Source organism: Parus major, chromosome 1A (assembly GCF_001522545.3).
Source record: "Parus major isolate Abel chromosome 1A, Parus_major1.1, whole genome shotgun sequence".
Taxonomy (NCBI): Eukaryota; Metazoa; Chordata; class Aves; order Passeriformes; family Paridae; genus Parus; species Parus major.
Window position 1 is genome coordinate 798,850 of NC_031773.1, and position 18,034 is coordinate 816,883.

Sequence of the window (18,034 nt, forward strand, 5' to 3'; positions counted from 1 at the left end):
TGGAGCAGTGTCCAGCCAGGAGGAACACACAGCTGGGCTGGGATTGTTACAGAATAGAGATGGGAGAAATGGGAATGGGAATGGCAGAGCTGTGAGGACGGGAGCTCACAGGGATGGGAATGGACAGCAGCCACCAGGGACAGGAGTGCGATGGCAGCAGGGTGGGAATGGGAACAGTGAGAATGGGAATGGTGGGAATGGAGCAGGGGGGAATGGGAGCAGGATGGGAAGGGGACAATGGCACAGCAGCAGTGAGGACAGGAACACCAACGTGCTCCTGCAGCACCCAAAACATCCAGAGATAAAAATCTCCATCCTTAAAAATTCCTGCCCCAATTTGTGGTGCATCCCCAGAACGTGCTGGGGGAAATCCGCTCCGTCACCGTGCCCGGGTGGATCCGGGTGGATCTGGGTGGATCCGGATGGATCTGGGTGGATCCGGGTGGGTCTGGGTGGATCCGGATGGATCCCGGCTGGGGGATCACACACGTGCTGAGCACAGCTGCTCTTGGTCTCCTGTCAAAATGTGGGCAAAATTCCTGAAATCAGCAGATCTTGGAACTGGGATTCAAGGAAACGCCCACCCGGGGATGTTTCGCAACAGCCTCACGACTCGCCAGACCTGGAACTGTGCCTTCAGTGAATGAAAAACCCTCCCGGTGCCAATTCCAGACACTCCTCCAAAGGGAGCTCAGCAGGAAATCCAGCTGGAAACACCAAAAGTGTCCAGGAAAAACAGGGATCTGCGAGCTCTGTTTCTGCCTTCCAGCTTTTAAATCTCATCCCAATCCCTCTGAAGGTTGGTTTTTTTTCCAGTTGATTTCAATCTCCTCTTTCTAAAAACACCCAAATTTTTCAAATGAGATCCCAGCAGCGCCACCCTCCAGGATCACGATCCGGTGTTTCGCGCCATCCATGGATTTCAGCTTGTTTGATGAGACAAAATACATTCCAAGGGGGAAAAGGGGAGGAATTGGCTGGAGAAGCAGGATTTAGGTTTTTATCCCTCAGCAGTCAGTTGGAATTTCCCATGGATGGATCATCCCAGGTGCTCAAAGACTCATCCCATCCTTGGCCAACCTCCCAAAGGAGCTGAGACGCCGGGAGCCGACCATCCCAGGAAAACACCTCCAGCTGCCTAATTTTCCAGGCTCTGCAGCCATGGAAATCCCATGGAAAACCCACAGGGATCCCCCAGGCTGAAATCCCATGGCAGCTCCCGTGGCTCCATCACACAGATCCCAAAAATCACCCCGGACTCCCTGGATGCTGTGAGGAGGCGGAGCGGGAATGCCAGGAGTGAGGTGGGAACCCAGGGAACTCCCTGGGATGTCCATGGATGTTCCAAGGATGGCATGGACACCCCAAGGATGGCATGGACACCCTGGAAATGGCATAGACACCCCAAGGATGGCATGGACACCCCAAGGAGGGCATGGACACCCCAAGGAGGGCATGGACACCCTGGAAATGGCATAGACACCCCAAGGATGGCATGGACACCCCAAGGAGGGCATGGACACCCCAAGGAGGGCATGGACACCTCGGGGATGGCATGGGCACCCCAGGGATGGCATGAACACCTCAGGGATGGTATGGACACCCCAAGGAGGGCATGGACACCTCGGGGATGACATGGGCAGCCCAGGGATGGTATGGACACCCTGGAGATGGCATGGACACCTCAGGGATGGCATGGACACCTCGGGGATGACATGGGCAGCCCAGGGATGGCGTGGACACCTCGGGGATGGCATGGACACCTCGGGGATGACATGGACACCTCGGGGATGACATGGACACCCCAAGGAGGGTATGGACACCTCGGGGATGACATGGGCAGCCCAGGGATGGCATGGACACCCCAGGGATGGCATGGACACCTCAGGGATGGCATGGACACCCTGGCGAGCAGCCTGGGAATCTCAAGTGAGGGCTTGGGTACCCCACGGAGCAGAGCCAGCATCCAGGGAATCAGAGAAAGCATCTTAGGGACCGGACAAACACCTTAAGGATGGCACTGCCACCCCAGGGACACCCTGAGTGGGGGTTTGGGTACCCCAGGAAGGGTAGCGGGGATCCCGGGGATCAGCACCGGCATCCTGGGAAAGCGGAGCGAGCACCTTCGGGAGAGGATCAAACACCTTAGGGATGCAATGGGCACCTCAGGACTAACGTGGGCACCCCAAGTTGGGGCTCAGGTTCTCCAGGGAATGGCGTGACTACTCCAGGAAGCAGAACGGATTCCTCAGGAAGCAGAACGGGCATCCCAAGGAGCGGCGCGGGCAATCTGGGGATAGCGCGGGAATCCCGGGAATCGGTGCGAGCATCTCCGGGACAGGAGCGAACAGCTTAGGGATGGCATTGACACCCCAGGGATAGCGTGAACTCCCTGGGAGCTTGGGAAGCCCAGGGAGTGGCGTGATTCCCGGCGTGATTCCCGGCGGAAGTCCAGCAGGCACACGTGGGAACGGAGCGGGAATCGCGGGAAAACGGAGCTCGCACCTCCGGGACGGAGCGGACACCCCGGGGAAGGTTTAGAGACCCAGGAAAGGGCGCGGGCACCCCGGGGAAGGTGGGGAGATCCCGGGGAAGGCTCGGACAAGCCGGCGGCGAGCCGGGGAGCCCGGGGCAGCTCCGCTTACCGGTGTCGGCGGCGGCGCGGAGCAGCAGCAGAGCGGCCGTAGCGCAGAGCAGCGGCAGCAGCGGCCGTGCCATGGCACCGGCCCGGGGACAGCTCCGGGATCTGCGGGAGATCCGTGGCCCTTCCCTGCCGCTGCTGTCGCGGTTCCCGAGAGGTTTCGCTTTCGCTTTCGGGACCGGGAGGGACGCACCGCCCTGCCGGGATGGGGAGCCAGGGACGGGGAGGGAATGCTGAGGGAGATGGGGTTGTTTATCTTGGAGAAAAGGAGACTCGGAGGTGACCTTAGCACTCTCTAAACTCCCTGGAAGGAGCTTGGGGTCAGCTGGGGTCGGACTTTTTCTCCAGGCAAGAGAGGACACAGCCTCAAGCTGCGCCAAAGGAAATACAGGCTGGGTTAAGGAAATTAGGAAGAAGATTTTTACAGAAAGGGTGATAAAACAGTGGAATTTTCTGTCTGGGGAGGTGGTGGAGTCACCACCCCTGGATGTGTTTAAAAAAGCCTGGATGTGGCACTGGGTGCCGTGGTTTAGTTGAGGGGTTGGGGCTGGGCTGGACTCGATCTTAGAGGTCTTTTCCAACCCGGTGATTCTGTTGAATTCTGTTGAAGGAGGGGTCCGGGAGGGGCGAGTGGGGGCGGCAATGCCGGGGAGAATTCGGTGTCCAGAGGGAACTTGATGCCCGGGGGGAAATTCGGTGTCCAGGGGAAATTCGGTGTCCAGGAGAGAATTCGGTGTCCGGGGGAGAATTCGGTACCTGGGGGGGGGAATTCGGTGTCCGGGGGGGGATTTCGATGCCCGGTGGAATTCGATGCCCGGGGTGGATTTTGGTGCCTGGGGGGAAATTCGGTGTCCAGGGGGAAATTCGGTTTCCAGGGAAAATTCGGTGTCCGGGGGAATTCGGTACCTGGGGGGGAATTCGATGCCCGGGGGGTTTTTCAGCACCTGGAGGGAATTCGGTGTCCAGGGGAAATTCGGTGTCCGGGGGAAATTCTGTGTCCGGGAACACAATACCCGGAAAGGGATGAAATACAGGGGGTGAGGGGCATTCATTGTCCGGGGGGGATGGAGAGATTCCCGGGAGGATGAAGCAGCCCGGGAATGGAATAGCGGGAGGGGTGGAGCTGCAATCCCGGATGCAGCAGCTGAAGGGATGGAATAACCCGGGAATACAAAACCGAGGGAAAGGGGAGTGCGGAATTCGGGACCTAAAGAGGGACGCGATTCCCGGCGAGTGGTGGGGAGGGGATGCAACATCCACGGGATGTGAGATCCCTGAGGGGGACAAGATGAAATGTTTGGATTCGTGATCCAGGGGGTGAAGTGTCAGGGGTGGGAGAGAGGGGGTGGGGTAACCCTGGAGGAAGCAGCGCCTGGGGGGGGATGCGGCATCGGGGTCACCGCAACACCCAGGGGGGTCTGGTACCCCTGGGATGGAACAGCTGGGGAAGGGATGGGATATCTTGGGAAGGGATGGAATATCTTGGGAAGGGATGGAACAGCTTGGGAAGGGATGGAATATCTGGGGAAGGGATGGGATATTTTGGGAAGGGATGGGATACCTTGGGAAGGGATGGAACAGATTGGGAGGGATGGAATATTTTGGGAAGGGATGGGATATTTTGGGAATGAATGCAATATTTGGGAAGGGATGCAATAATTGGGAAGAGATGCAATCCCGTCAGGAGATGAGGGAGTGCTCCCTCATTCCGAGGGAATCACTGTGTCCTGGGGGGATGCAGCTCCTCCCTCCCATGGCTGGCCATGGATCTGGTGGAATTCCGTGTCCTTGGGATCAGGAATCCCAGCGCTGGAGCATGCACACAAACCTCAGCACTGGAAAACAAGCTGTGATCCAGCCCTGGAAGATCTGCAGAGCTCCTGCAGTCAGGCTCCGTCCCACAGCATTCCCGGGATCCCACAGATCCTGCACACAACAAATCCTCCCCAACTCGGCTCCTTGGATGGAAATGTGGGAGTTCTGATCCAGCTTTGGGCTCTCCCAGATTCCCTGGATGGGCTGGGATCCCACTGGATGAGAGTTGTGAAAAACAATCAGCAGGGCAGGGCTCACAGCACTTTGTGCCAGAGCTGTGCTCGATAATCTCGGGTTTTGGTAAAGAAAATTGGATCTGGGAAGACTTTGCCTTTCTTCTCAAGAATTCCTAAAAAAGATGAAAAAAATCTGATTGCATCCTAAATTTCCAGGTGAGGATTTTGGTGCTGCTGATGCAAACGAGCTCTGCAGATGCTGAACTTCCAGAAGATCAGCACAACCAGTGCTGAGGAATCCAGACTTTTCCATGCTTGGACTGTGAGGGTGTGAAAACCTCCTGAGAGCTCAAATAATCTTTGATTATTTAATTATTGCACTGAGATGAAATTATTTGAAGGATTGAGATGTCTGAGGCTCTGCCACGGGAAACCTGGAGTGAGGAAAGCTGCTCTGACCCTGTGGGTGTGGGGTGGAGCTGGGTTCATTCCCAGCTCAGGAATTGTGAATTCCAGAGCAGCTCCAGGAAGGTCAGACAGGGAATTTTTCCTGACAGGATGATTTGTGGGATCATCCCACCAATCCTTGCCTGGTCCCTGTGTCAGGGACGTCTCCCCGAGGTGCAGCACCAGGACAAGGATCCTAAATCATCCCTCCCTCGAGGCAGGGAGAAATCCGAGAGCTGAACATCTGGATTTCCAAAGGAATTCACCATCCCATATCCAAGTTGATATTTCAGGGCTTTGAATATCTGAGGAGCAATTTTGGGGTTGGATTGGCACCACTGTCACTGCCACCATCGATGGGATTGGCAAAAGCAGGTTTTGATATAAATTTCATAGAATTATGGAAAGGTTTGGGTGGGAAGGGATCTTTAAATCATCTTTTTCCATCCCTCTGCAATGAGCAGGGACATCTTCCACCATCTCAGGGTGCTCCAAGCCCAACCAACCTTTCCTTGGACACTTCCAGGGATCCAGGGGTTACTCTGGGAATTCCAGCCCAGCTGGGAATTCCTTCCCCATATCCCATCCATCCAAGGACCAGGCTTTGTCCTGCAGGTGCTCACTTGGAGAAGGGAAGGATCCAGGGAGAGCTTCCAGCAAATTCCAGGAGATAAAGGGGATCCAGGAGAGCTGGAATTTGGGAAAGGCCTGGAGGAGCAGGAGCCAGGGAATGGCTCCAGATTGGAAAAGGGGAGATTGGGGTGGGATTTGGGAATTCCCAGAGCAGCTGTGGCTGCCCCTGGATCCTGGAAATGGCCAAGGAAGGGTTGGAGCAGCCTGGGATGGTGGGATTGGAATGGGATGGGATGGAAGGTCCCTGGATCCCATCCCAAAGCATTCCGGGATTCTGGGATTTGGGAGGCTCCGAATCCACCCCGAGGGATTTTTCTGGGAAATGGGGATGGGAAAGAGAGGGAAAGGGAAGGGAGAGCCTTGGTGGCTTCCTGAGATTGCAAGGGAAGGCCCTGGGTCCATCAATTCCTTGGAGAGGAGATGGATCCAATGTCAGGCTCTGGAGCCAGGCTGGGAGAGCTGGGAATGTTCTCCTGGAGAAGGGAAGGATCCAGGGAGAGCTTCCAGCACATTCCAGGGCCTGGAGGGGCTCCGGGAGAGCTGGAATTTGGGAAAGGCCTGGAGGGACAGGACACAGGGAATGGCTTCCCCTTCCCGGGGGTCGGGGTTGGTTGGGTTTTGGGAAGGAATTCCTGGCTGGGCTGGAATTCCCAGAGCAGCCCCTGGATCCCAGGAATATCCAAGGCCAGGCTGGAGCAGCCTGGGATGGTGGGAGGTGTCCACGGCACTGGGTGATCCCTGAGATCCTTTCCAAGTCATTCTGTAATTCCATGATTTCCCGTAAATCATCAGGAAGTTTCTACCCTGGCCACAACCCAAACTGGGAATTACTGGAGGGTTTTGTTTTTTTTCAAAGCTCTGCTAACAATGGTAATTTTCCACTTGGGCTGATTCCAAGCAGTGAAATTCCAAGGCCTTCAGGGAATAAGGGATCATCCCTCGTTCCTCACCTTGCTCAGGAAACCGGGAGTCTTGGTATGGAAAATTTCTCCCGTTTTTCCACGCTCAAATTCCTTCCCCATCCAGGTGGGAATTCCTGAGGCCCCAGAGCAGCTCCAAGGAAGGAGAAGCTGGAGGGATGCACCACCACAAGTGGTCAAGGAATTCCAGGCTTTTCCTGGGATGTAGCTCATGGAAGGGTTGTGTTGGTGGCTGTGACTCTTGAACTGGAGATTTTTGGGTAGGAAAAGCTGGGTTTTAAGTCAGGATTAAGGATCAATCCAGTGTCCAAAAGGAGACAAACTCCTTGTTTCATCAGGGATGAGGATGGACAAAAATATTCCTTTGAATTCATTTTCCAGCAAACAGAAATCAAAACTGCCTCAAGGAGCAGAATGATCCAAAATCCCAGTAAAGAACCAGATTTTGTTTTCCTTTGAGGATTTAATCAGGAATTACTTAATTTCTTATCAGTTCTCCCAGGTTCCTGCACCGAGTACATAAAACCAACTCGGGATGTGAGTTGATCCTCCCAGCATTATTTGGGAATGTGGGAAAATGGTTGCAAGAAAAGATTTGTAAAGCTCAGGTTGGCAGTCTGAGATGATTTCCCATCAAGTTAATTGCTTTCATTTTAATTAGCTACTATTAATCCAGCAAGAAGCAGTTGCTGGGCCTGGATTCTGTCCCAAAGCAGCGCTACCAATCGCGCTTGGAGACACCTGGAAAAGTCAAAACATTGCCCTGGAAATTAAAAGGGATGGAGAAAGGAAAAAATTCCAGTGGTAACATTTTGTGTTGTGGGAATTATGAAAATTTTCAGGCTCTGGAGGAGGAGGAGGAAAAAGAAGAGGAGAGGGAGGAGTAGGAGGAGGAAGAGGAGGAGGAGAAGGAGAAGGAGGAGGAGGAGGAGAAGGAGAAGGAGGAGGAGGAGGAATAGGAGGAGGAGGAGATCCAGTGCTAAGCATTGCAGTCAAGGTCATTCTCTCATAAAAGCTGAAGTTGCTGCTGTTTTACAAGTGAAAATTCCCTATTTTGGCTGGAATTTGGCAGAGTTGGTAAAAACGAGGGGATTTTGCTGCCCAACAGAACATCCTGGCTGTGGGAACGAGCATTCACAGCCTCAGGCTGGAGAGATTCCAGCCTTTCCAGAGCTTTCCAAGGGAAACATCTCCACGCTGGAGTGTTGGAAGTGAGATCTTCCAGCCAGAGGAGCAGCAGGGAGGGCTCAGCTCAGCTCAGGGGATCTCCAGCGGAATTTTTTTGGAACTTCAGCTCCTTTTCTGTGGGAGAGGAAAGCACCCGTGAAACCACCCGGGGTTTTTCAGCCACGGGGTTGCTTTAGGTCTCAACTTGTAATTTGGGAACTTCCAGTTCTCAGATGTGAGGCTGATTTTGAGAATCAGCCTTTTCCCAAAGAGAATGAGCAGATTTTGGTCACAATTCAATGATTCAAGGAAGGAAGAGAACTGACAAAACACAAAATGTGAAAATTCCAGCTGGAGGCTTGGCCACATCCACTTTTCCCTGCAAATAACATTCCCAGAGGATTTTTCCTGAAGCCAAATGAATTCTGCTCACACCTTTTTGTATTTTCCGAGGGTGAGAAAGAAGAGGGAAGATTTGTATGGAACTTTCCACCCTCGCTTCCTGGGAATGAATAAATATCCATCACTTGGGGTTTGTTTATTTTTCCCTTCTAAAAAGAAATTCCAGCCAGTTGGGAAAACACCTTCCCTTTTTAAAGTTTGATAATTGTCAGATTCCACTTGGCTCTGCTGTCAACAGCTGATGTTGGGAATCCTGAATATAAACCTTGGAAAAATGGTAAAACACCCAAATATTCCCTTTGGAATTGTTGCTGTGGTGATGTCCCTGACCTCTACCAGCAGTTGAAGGAAATAATGTCAAAGAAGAAGAAAAACTGCAGGAAAAACTTGTTTGGGATTTGTTTTGGGAGATTATAAAACCTCAAGTTTGAGGTGGAAAAGGCAGAGCTGGGAACATGGCAGGAACAGTTTTGAACCTCTGGAAGTGAGAGGAAGAGTGGGAAGCATCCACAGCCTGTTCCTGTGGGATGGTTGTTGTTCACTCTTCATCCTGGGAGGATAAATCCTGGGAATAAACATCCTGATGGTGCTGCAGAGCTTTTCCTGAAGGCTCCTGGGGGTTGGGGAGGTGCTAAAAAGAGATTTGAGCTCCAAAATTGGGGTTTTTGGGGTGGTTCTGTCTCCACCGCGTTTTTGAGGGTGTAGTAGGATGTGAGTAAGGATGGGGTAACCTCAGTGGAGAGAGGAGTTATTTAATAAATGAATAATTTTTTATTAAAAGCTGTTCAGCAGAGGGGACAGCACAACCTCACCTTCAGGGTGGGACAACTTCAGCCACGGGAGATGAGGAGGAAATCAGAATTCCAGGAGAAACTGCAGCTCCTGAGCAGGTCCAGAGATAAAAAGTTACCCCAGGGTTTATTAAAATGGTCTAATGTAATATTATATAATATAATGTAATATATAAGACATATAACATATAACATATAACATATTTAATGTATATATGCATTAAAATAATTTATAATCTATTGTACAGTATATTAAATATATAATATTATATATTATATAGAATATGATATATAATATATATAATTATTATCTTTATATATTATATATAAATGTATATAAGAATATAATAAAATATAATATAATAATTATTATTGTAATTTATAAAAATATATAAATATCTAAAACAATAAATAATTATAATATATTATAATAAATAAATTATCTATAAATAAAATAATTATAGTAAATATAATATCACATTATGACTTATATTATATATATAATGGTATATAAATTATATTATATATATTATATATAATAATATCATATTATAATTATTATAATTATAATAACGATATATAATTATATTATTATATTATGTATAATTATAATAATTATATATAATTATTATATAATTACATTATTATAATAATAATTACATATATTATAATACATTATGATATATAAATAATATATCTACATTATAATATATAAATTATCTATAAATAGAATAATTATAGTAAATATAATATTACATTATAACTTATGTTATATTATATATATAATGATATATAATTCATATATATGTTATACATTGCTTATAACATATTTAATATGTAATACTATATAACAAAATATCATTTATGATCTATGAAATAATATGATAAACATAACATTATGTAAAATATTGTGATATTTAAAACATTAATATAATATAATATAATATAATATAATATAATATAATATAATATAATATATAACATAATATAACATGACATATGACATATAATATACAGTGTATAATACATAATATATACATGTAATATATAATATATACACATAATATAATAATACATAATATATATATTATATTATATATGAAGTGTATATAATATGTAATATGTAATGCATATATATGCAATAATCATATCTAAAATATCTATATTTTATATATATAACTATAAATAGATATTATATATATATTTTACATATTATATTATATTTATTTATATTTATATATTTATATTATTTTATATTTTTATATATGTATAAAATATATAAAATAAAATATATAAAATAAAATATATATCTTATATATTTACATATATTATGTAAAATATATGTAATATATATTATATAACATATACACAACATTATATACAATATATTTCAGATAACAGAAATTACATATTGCATTATATATATGAGATATCAGATATCCCATTTTATTTTAGGAAATAAACTCATCCTGTACCTCCCTTGTTTCAGAAACTCATTCATTGGTGGTGTTTGGGAAGTAAAACAAAATCCTTTCATTACAACCCTCTGCTCCAAGAAAAAAACACCAGAAATTTTTCCCACAGAAAGCACAAATCCACAATTCCATAGAAACAAGGGTGAGATCAGGGAATTCAGACAAATAAATTCAAATTTTCCTGGGAAAAAAATAAATCAGTTTTCTCTGAATTTCTCTGTCACTCAGATTTGGAATGCAGCAAAGAATTCCCACTTGGAAAAAACAAGGGAAAAGCAGATTTTAGATGGAAATTCCTAAATCCCATTCCATAAAATCCTGTCTGAGATCCTTACAGAGCTGCCAATCTTTTATTCCCCTTCCCCAATGGAAGGGGAAATGATTCTCTGGGGGCTCCAAAAATGCTGAAAGAAATGGGAAAGGGAAAATAAAAACTTGAAATAATCATGTAAATATTTTTTTTAGGTTGATATTTAATTAATTTATTTATTTAATAAATAAATTAAGTTAGTTTAATGTTTTTAGATTGATATTTTATTTATTTAATAAACTTATTTATTTAGGTTATTATTTTTAGGTTGATGATTTCTTTATTTAATAACTTTATTTATTTAGGTTACTGTTTTAAAGTTGATATTTTATTTATTTAATATATATAAATAGATTAATTTATTTATGTTTATATTTTTAGGTAGATATTTTTATTTATTTAATAATTTTATTTATTTATTTAGGTTAATATTTTAGGTTGCAATTTTATTTATTTAATTATTTAATTATTTAATTAATTAATATAGCTTAATGTTTTTAGGCTGGTATTTTATTTATTTAATAAATTGATTTATTTAGGATTTTAGATTTAATAGATTTATTTATTTATATTTCTATTTTTAGCTTGATATTTTATTTATTTAATAAATTTATTTATTTATTTATTTAGGTTAATATTTTTAGGTTGATATTCTATTTATTTAATAAATACAATTTTTTTAGGTTAATATTTTATTTTATTTATTTATTTATTCATTTATTTAGGTTAATGTTTTATTTATTTAATAAATTTATTTATTTAGGTTAATAGTTTTAGGTTGATATTTTATTTATTTAATAAATTTGTTTATTCAGGTTAATATTTTTAGGGTTTTTTTTAGGCTTTATTTTTTAGTTTTTTTATTTTTTAGGCTTCTTTAGGTTGAATTTTTTTCCTCAGTTCGAGTTTTTAGTTTTTTTATTTTTTAGGCTTCTTTAGGTTGAATTTTTTTCCTCAGTTCGAGCGGAAGAGGCACTGAATGAACTCATTCATGACTCCAGTTATTTCACTGGAAACCAATGAGTTTATCTTAATTTATTTCCTAGGAGATTATTCAGGAAAAAAGTAATTTTGTCAGGAGATGGATGAGTTCCCACTCAAACAGGACATGCCAGGAAAAATCACTCTGCTCTTGGTGTCCTGCCCAAAAATTATTGTCTGGGCTGTTAAACCTGGCTGAGCAGCACAGGAAGGAACCAGGATTAAATTTTAAAATTAAACCAAAAACTAAATTAATTTAAAAATTGTGAATTAAAAACTCCCCAGGAGTTTTTGTAACTCCCCAGATTGTGGATTAGAAGCAGGAGAAGTGAGGAAAATAGGATGGAATTAAGCAGTTTTTCATCATCAGATTCCAAAAATACCATGAAAAATCCAACTTTGGATAGAAAATTCAGATTACATCTTTGTGCTCCAGCCTCCTCAAGGTCACTGCTGCTGGATTTAGCAGGATACAGGCTTGGATCCTGTTTTTATCCTAAGGAATTGCCTGTTTTCCTTCACATAAAAGCATGAAATTATTTTCCTTGCAGGATGAGGAGGAGAATTCCAGCATTCCCAACCTGCTCAGTGAAGGCAGCACCGGCTCCTCCAAGGGCAAAGCTGCTCCTATGGATTTGAATTCCAGTTTATTCCATCCAGAATCATATTATATTATTGGTTTTTCGTAAATATTATAATGAATTTTATATGTATAAGGTTAGAAAACTTTTGTTGTATTAATATAGTTTATTTTTGCTATTGATGAAACTTAAAAATAGTGGTATAATACACATATATGTTAGGCTATAACATGATATCAAAGCACAATTTTATATAATTTTATAATGTTTATAGAACCCAGAGACTGAAAAGACAGTCAGAGACCCCCCTGCATTCTTAAAATTATCTTTTCCTCCAAGATCTCCAAGAGAAGGATTTATTTCACCCGTTATCAGAGGATATAAAACCCAGTGGCACCAAGAAGATTGATTTATTGGGAAAGGGTAAAGGTAAAAACTAAACAAAGGAACATCAAAAACTTAAAAAGAATGTCTGAATATGTCTGAGAATTTATGGATATGTAATAAGGTTCTGTTTTTAAGGAACAATCCTTTGTTAGTAAGGTGAATGCAGAGACACCCAGCCGTATCTGTATATTTTACTTTATTTTTATCTCCTAATTGTCTATTAAACTTTTAAAATTCTAAAAAAAAAAAATTATGCGAACCTCGTTTTTCACATTGCCAAGGCCATATCCACAGGATGTTAAATCCCTCTGGGAATGGGGACTCCTGGACAAATCTTTCCAGGAATTTTCCCAATATCCAACCTAAACCTTGCCTGGCATAACTTGAGGCTTTTTTTTTTTACAAGGGGCTCTAATGGTTGGTGTATTATGAGAGTTATGTGTGAGTTACACATGATTTACCTGAGAATTAAGAGGGAATTATTTGGGATTTACACAGGAGTTTCTTGAGAGATTAATGGAAATCCTTTCATTTTTTGCAATTGGGCTCAATGCTTGGTTTGCCTTAAAGTCTGTTAACTTGTTAACATTTGAGTTACATGGGAATTTATTTGCTTTATTACCAAGTAGCTCAGTGGTTGGTCTTCCACGGGACTTAAATGTGAGTTACATAAGAGTTACATTCGAGTTACTCGTGACTTACCCCGGCCTTTACCAAAGGCCCCAGAGGGTTGGATTGTCGCACCAATTCCATGTGAATTCCACGTAAATTCCATGTGAACTCCATACGAGTTCCCGTTTCTTCACCAGAAGCTCAAATTGTTTATTAATCTATTTATTTATCTCTCTGTCTCTCAGCGGAGCCTCACTCCCCTCACGAAATAATAACGCGGCTCCTTTAAGATGCGCCCTCATTCCGGCCCCGCCCCTTCAGCGCGAGGGTGGGGGCGTGGCTTGGCCAGGCGGAAAGCGCCGGGGTTGATTGACAGAGCCGCTGCCCAATCAGATGGCAGAGAGCGGGACGGGGGGCGGGGCTTCCGGCGGGGCGGCTGAGGCGGCGGCGCTCTGAGGGAGCGGGAGCGGGGCCGCCATGATCAAGAAGTTCGATAAAAAGGACGAGGAGTCCGGTACGGGGGGGCTGAGGGTGAGGGGAGGGCGGCTGGGGCGAGGAGGGGGCTGAGGAGGAGGGGGCTGAAGGCTGCTGGGGTGACAGCGGCGGTTCAGGTGACGGGAGTGCTGAGGCGAACGCGGGTGGAGATGAGGGCGCTGAGGGGATGCTGAGGGTGAGGGAGATGCTGAGGTGGGGAGGCTCTGGAATAAAATTCCCAGAGAAGCTGTGGTTGCTCCTGGATACCTGAAAATATCTAAGGCCATGTTGGAGCAAGCTGGGGTAATGGAAGTTGTCCCTGCTCGTGACAGGAGGTGGAAGTGAATGATCCTTAAATCTCCTTTCAGCCCAGCCCATTCCATTTTGCGCTCTCTCTTCTCTCACAGCTCAATAAATATAAAATACAAATACAGGGGTATTTGTGCTTCAGTTCTAAGAACTAACTGCCAAAGTATTTCTCCCTTCTGGTGACAAATCCAAAGGATTTCCCCCCTGTTTTCAGAGCTGGTTTCCAGAGAGGATTTTATCCCCATCTCTGCTCAGTGCAGATGTTTCATCCCTCAAAGAAAAAAAAAAGAAATAATTTTATGTGAAGGCAAATTAAATAGCAAACAATTTTCTTCCTCTCCTTTTGTTTTTTTACCTTTATTCTTTCTATAACTGAATATACCACTTAAGAAAGTGGATTCAAAGCTGTTGATGGCCAACATCATTTATTCAAGGAGAAATGTTTTGAGGTGTTTTTTGGTAAAATTTTGGGGCTGTTCTGCATGTTGTGACCTTTTGGGGTGTGTGAGGAATTAATTTCCTCAACTGAGAGGTTTCTTTTTCCACAGGTAGTGGTTCCAATCCTTTCCAGCATCTGGAGAAGAGCGCTGTGCTCCAGGAGGTAGGAATAATCACAGGATAATGCAGTTTAATTAATTATCTTTTCCTTCAGGAAGTGTTGCAGAACGCTTGTGGGGAAATGTGCATGGCTAAATTCATAGAATTAATTTCAAATTACAGAGTGTAAATAAGTTAATTTTATCCACAGGTAATGAGGGAGTTTTTTAGGGTAATTAGATGCCACGTGGCTTCTGCCTTCCATGTGGACATGTGGCATCTCAGGGGGCTCTTCCTGAAGAAAAAAATGTTTTATTTTGAGGCATTTTTGCCTGTTCCAGATGGCAAAATGAGTTCTTTGTGCTTTGTTCAGATTGCTGCAAACTGAAAGATGCAAGAACACATTCTCTGAGACACGTATTTAACATAAATAAAAATTACAAGCTTGCTTGGCTGGAAACAGATTAATTTAATTTTGATGTTGAAAGAGAAGTAATTATTATTGAGATATATTCAAGCAAAATTTCTGTTTTATTTCCAGGCACGGCTCTTCAATGAGACCCCAATAAACCCACGAAGATGCCTTCACATCCTTACCAAGATCCTGTACCTGCTGAACCAGGTAACTCTTAGGATTCCTCTCCATCCAGAATTAATATTTTTTTTAGTGGAAAAGTTGTTTCCCATCTCTTCCTTCCACCGAGGGGAAAAACCCCTTGGGAAAATTCCATCCCTGGAAGTTTAGAATTGTGGATTCCCTGAGGAGGAAAGGGAAGAATCCAAGGGAAGATTCCTGGTGTATGGGAGGGAATTGGAAAAAAAGGAGCTGGATAATGCTGTTTTTCCTCTCTGCCAATTCCAGGGTGAACACTTTGGAACCACAGAAGCCACGGAAGCTTTTTTTGCCATGACCAGATTGTTTCAGTCTAATGATGTAAGGAACTGAGGATTTGCCTCTCCCTGCTTCTGTCTGGGCTTGCAGGAGCTGCCAAACCCATGGGATTTTTGGGATGTGGGAGGCAAACGTTGCACAGGGAGAGCTCTGCAGGCAAATCCTGGTTTGGAAATAAAGGGCTGAATAATAACATGTGGTTATTCTGTGGGTTAGGGGAGGATTCTGAGTTAATTACTGCTGTAAAAGTGGGGATAATTACAAAGCCTGAATTTACAAATCAGCATCACTTAATGGTTGTTGCTTCCACTTGCAAATCACCCATCTGCTTAATTCCAAACAGAATTTGAAAATTGCCTGCAGATTGATCTCATTGAGGCAAGGGATGAGAAGCCCCTAAAACTCATGGAATGGTTTGGGAATTGAATTTGGGAATTCAGCTTTGGGCTCAGCATAGTGTAAAGTCCCCCTGTGGTTTTAAGTTTGTTCTGCAGAGTGTGAGAGCTCAGAGCAGTGTGATGGGGCTTGTTAATTTTAATTAGAAATGGTTTGCTTGTTAGAGATTTGTCCAAGGGAGGTGCAGCTGTTAAAAGATGTAATAAAATTTGTGGAAGTACTGAGTGTTTGGAATCCTTTTTAAAAAGGATTTTTTTTTAATATATTTTATATATTAAAATATATTTTAAAAAGCTATATATTTTATAATATATATATTTTATATAAAATATATAATATATATAATAATATATAATATATAAAAATATATTAAATATGTAATTCAAAATATTTTCATAATAAAATATATCTATTTTAAAAATATATAAAATATATGTTGTAAATATATTTTAAAATATATTTCTTAAAATATAAAGTTTATTGTTTTCAAAGACTTGATGTCAACACTCCACATTTCTATTTTTTCTTTAATTTTTATATATATGCTTCCATTTTTTTTACAATAACAAAGTTATTTTCAAGGCTTTTAGCTGATAATTGTCAGGCTTTTGAGCTGCATCACTTCTTTGATAATTAACACAGATTTTTATATTAGTTCTTATCATTTAAAAAATATTGATGTCTTACTCTTGTGATTTGTTTGATAGCACGGATTTTGGCTCTTATCCAGCCAAAGTCCCTGCTGGGTATGTAATTTTACACTTAAAACTTCCAATTGAAAATGTAATTTTACACTTAAAACTTCCAATTGAGAAGAATACATTTTGTTTAAAAGCTTACTTTTAAAGTGAAATATTTAATCTTTATGGTTTATTTATCTTCTTAAACTCCTAATTACCTCTGAGCTTCCTCTTTTTCTGCACATTTCCACAGCAAACCCTCAGAAGAATGTGTTACCTCACAATCAAAGAGATGGCAAATATCTCTGAGGATGTCATCATTGTCACCAGCAGGTGGGACACCCCCCAGAACCCAGGATCAGCCTCTGGAAAAAGGGACTGCAGCTCCTGGGGTTTCCTAAAGATATTGGGACACACAGCACCTCTCAAATGTTATTTTGTTCCCACTTTGGGGGGGAAATTCACTTTATCAAATGGGTGTTACTTTGTTTTCTTGTATCTTAAGGTGTTTGTTTTTTATTAAATTCATGTCGGATTTTGGGCTGTGACTTTGCTGTCAGAGCAATTAAAGAAAAGCAGAGCAAAGCCCAGTTCATTCTCCCACTGAAATTTCAATTTTTTTGACTGCAAAAATAGCCATTGCAGCTGTTGCAAGAGGAAGAATTGGATCTGTTGTTGCATGGCTGAACAGCTTTAGAAATACGTGACAAACTGAACTTTGTTCCCTGTTTCTAAATCAGAATTCCTTGTAGAACAGGCAAGAGAATGAGCCAAACAAGCCAGGCAATACCACGAATTTTATGTGCATTTTATAACTCTGCATTTCCCCAGATTTTGATGTTAATAACTCTCCAATTAAACTGATTATTAAGAAGTTGTTCCTAAGCAGAACCAGAGCAGCTAAAAGAGGTGAATGTCACATAAAGACTGAGATGTGGGGATATTCCACAGGTGTTCACAGGATGTTTTTGATGTTTTCAGTTTGACCAAAGACATGACAGGGAAGGAGGATGTCTATCGAGGCCCGGCCATCCGAGCTCTGTGCAGGATCACTGACGTGAGTACACAGGCATCAAATCCCAAAACTCACTTTCAAATCCCAAAACTGCTCTCTTGAGGGATGGGTTTTACAGCAGTCGTGCAACTGCTGCTTCATGGAGGGCTGCTTGATTTCTTGTGCAATTTCTGTGGGGCTGGAGCACTGGGAATGTGCAGCTGGAATGTTTGGAAGCTCCTTGCTGATCTGGGATTGCTCTGCTCGATTTCCTGTGCAATTTCTGTGGGGCTGGAGCACTGGGAATGTGCAGCTGGAATATTTGGGAGCTCCAGTCTCTGTCAGGGATTGCTCTGCTCAATGCCCTGTGCAATTTCTGTGGAATTTCTGTGGGGCTGGAGCACTGGGAATGTG

General features: G+C 43.0%; 2 protein-coding genes and 1 long non-coding RNA gene across 8 annotated transcripts in view; 1 reads left to right on the forward strand and 2 right to left on the reverse strand.

Annotated features, from left to right (window-relative positions):
* Positions 1-4,114, reverse strand: part of IL15RA (interleukin 15 receptor subunit alpha) — a 7,726-nt gene extending 3,612 nt beyond the window's left edge. Inside the window, exon 1 of the mRNA XM_015628894.3 lies at positions 2,646-4,114. Coding sequence (XP_015484380.2) covers positions 2,646-3,897 — 1,252 coding nt within the window. The 5' untranslated portion in view covers positions 3,898-4,114. The remainder of the gene's footprint in view (positions 1-2,645) is intronic.
* A 63-nt stretch (positions 4,115-4,177) lies between these two features.
* Positions 4,178-13,675, reverse strand: LOC109022661. 6 transcript variants are annotated; one of them, XR_004497470.1, is made up of 6 exons: positions 13,429-13,675; positions 12,142-12,385; positions 10,468-10,871; positions 9,014-9,083; positions 6,663-7,934; positions 4,178-4,805 (listed from the first exon to the last, which is right to left on the reverse strand). It is a non-coding gene; the product is annotated as an uncharacterized LOC109022661 (long non-coding RNA). The 6 variants fall into 6 exon arrangements; XR_004497475.1 differs by lacking the exon at positions 6,663-7,934 and having other exon boundaries at positions 4,179-4,805; positions 13,429-13,670; XR_004497473.1 differs by lacking the exon at positions 4,178-4,805 and having other exon boundaries at positions 7,266-7,373; positions 13,429-13,670.
* A 69-nt stretch (positions 13,676-13,744) lies between these two features.
* The window catches only part of LOC107205072 (coatomer subunit gamma-2-like), a 12,110-nt gene continuing 7,820 nt past the window's right edge, over positions 13,745-18,034 (forward strand). Inside the window, exons 1-6 of the mRNA XM_015629198.2 lie at positions 13,745-13,852; positions 14,670-14,722; positions 15,200-15,280; positions 15,521-15,592; positions 16,880-16,959; positions 17,608-17,683. Coding sequence (XP_015484684.1) covers positions 13,816-13,852; positions 14,670-14,722; positions 15,200-15,280; positions 15,521-15,592; positions 16,880-16,959; positions 17,608-17,683 — 399 coding nt within the window. The 5' untranslated portion in view covers positions 13,745-13,815. The remainder of the gene's footprint in view (positions 13,853-14,669; positions 14,723-15,199; positions 15,281-15,520; positions 15,593-16,879; positions 16,960-17,607; positions 17,684-18,034) is intronic.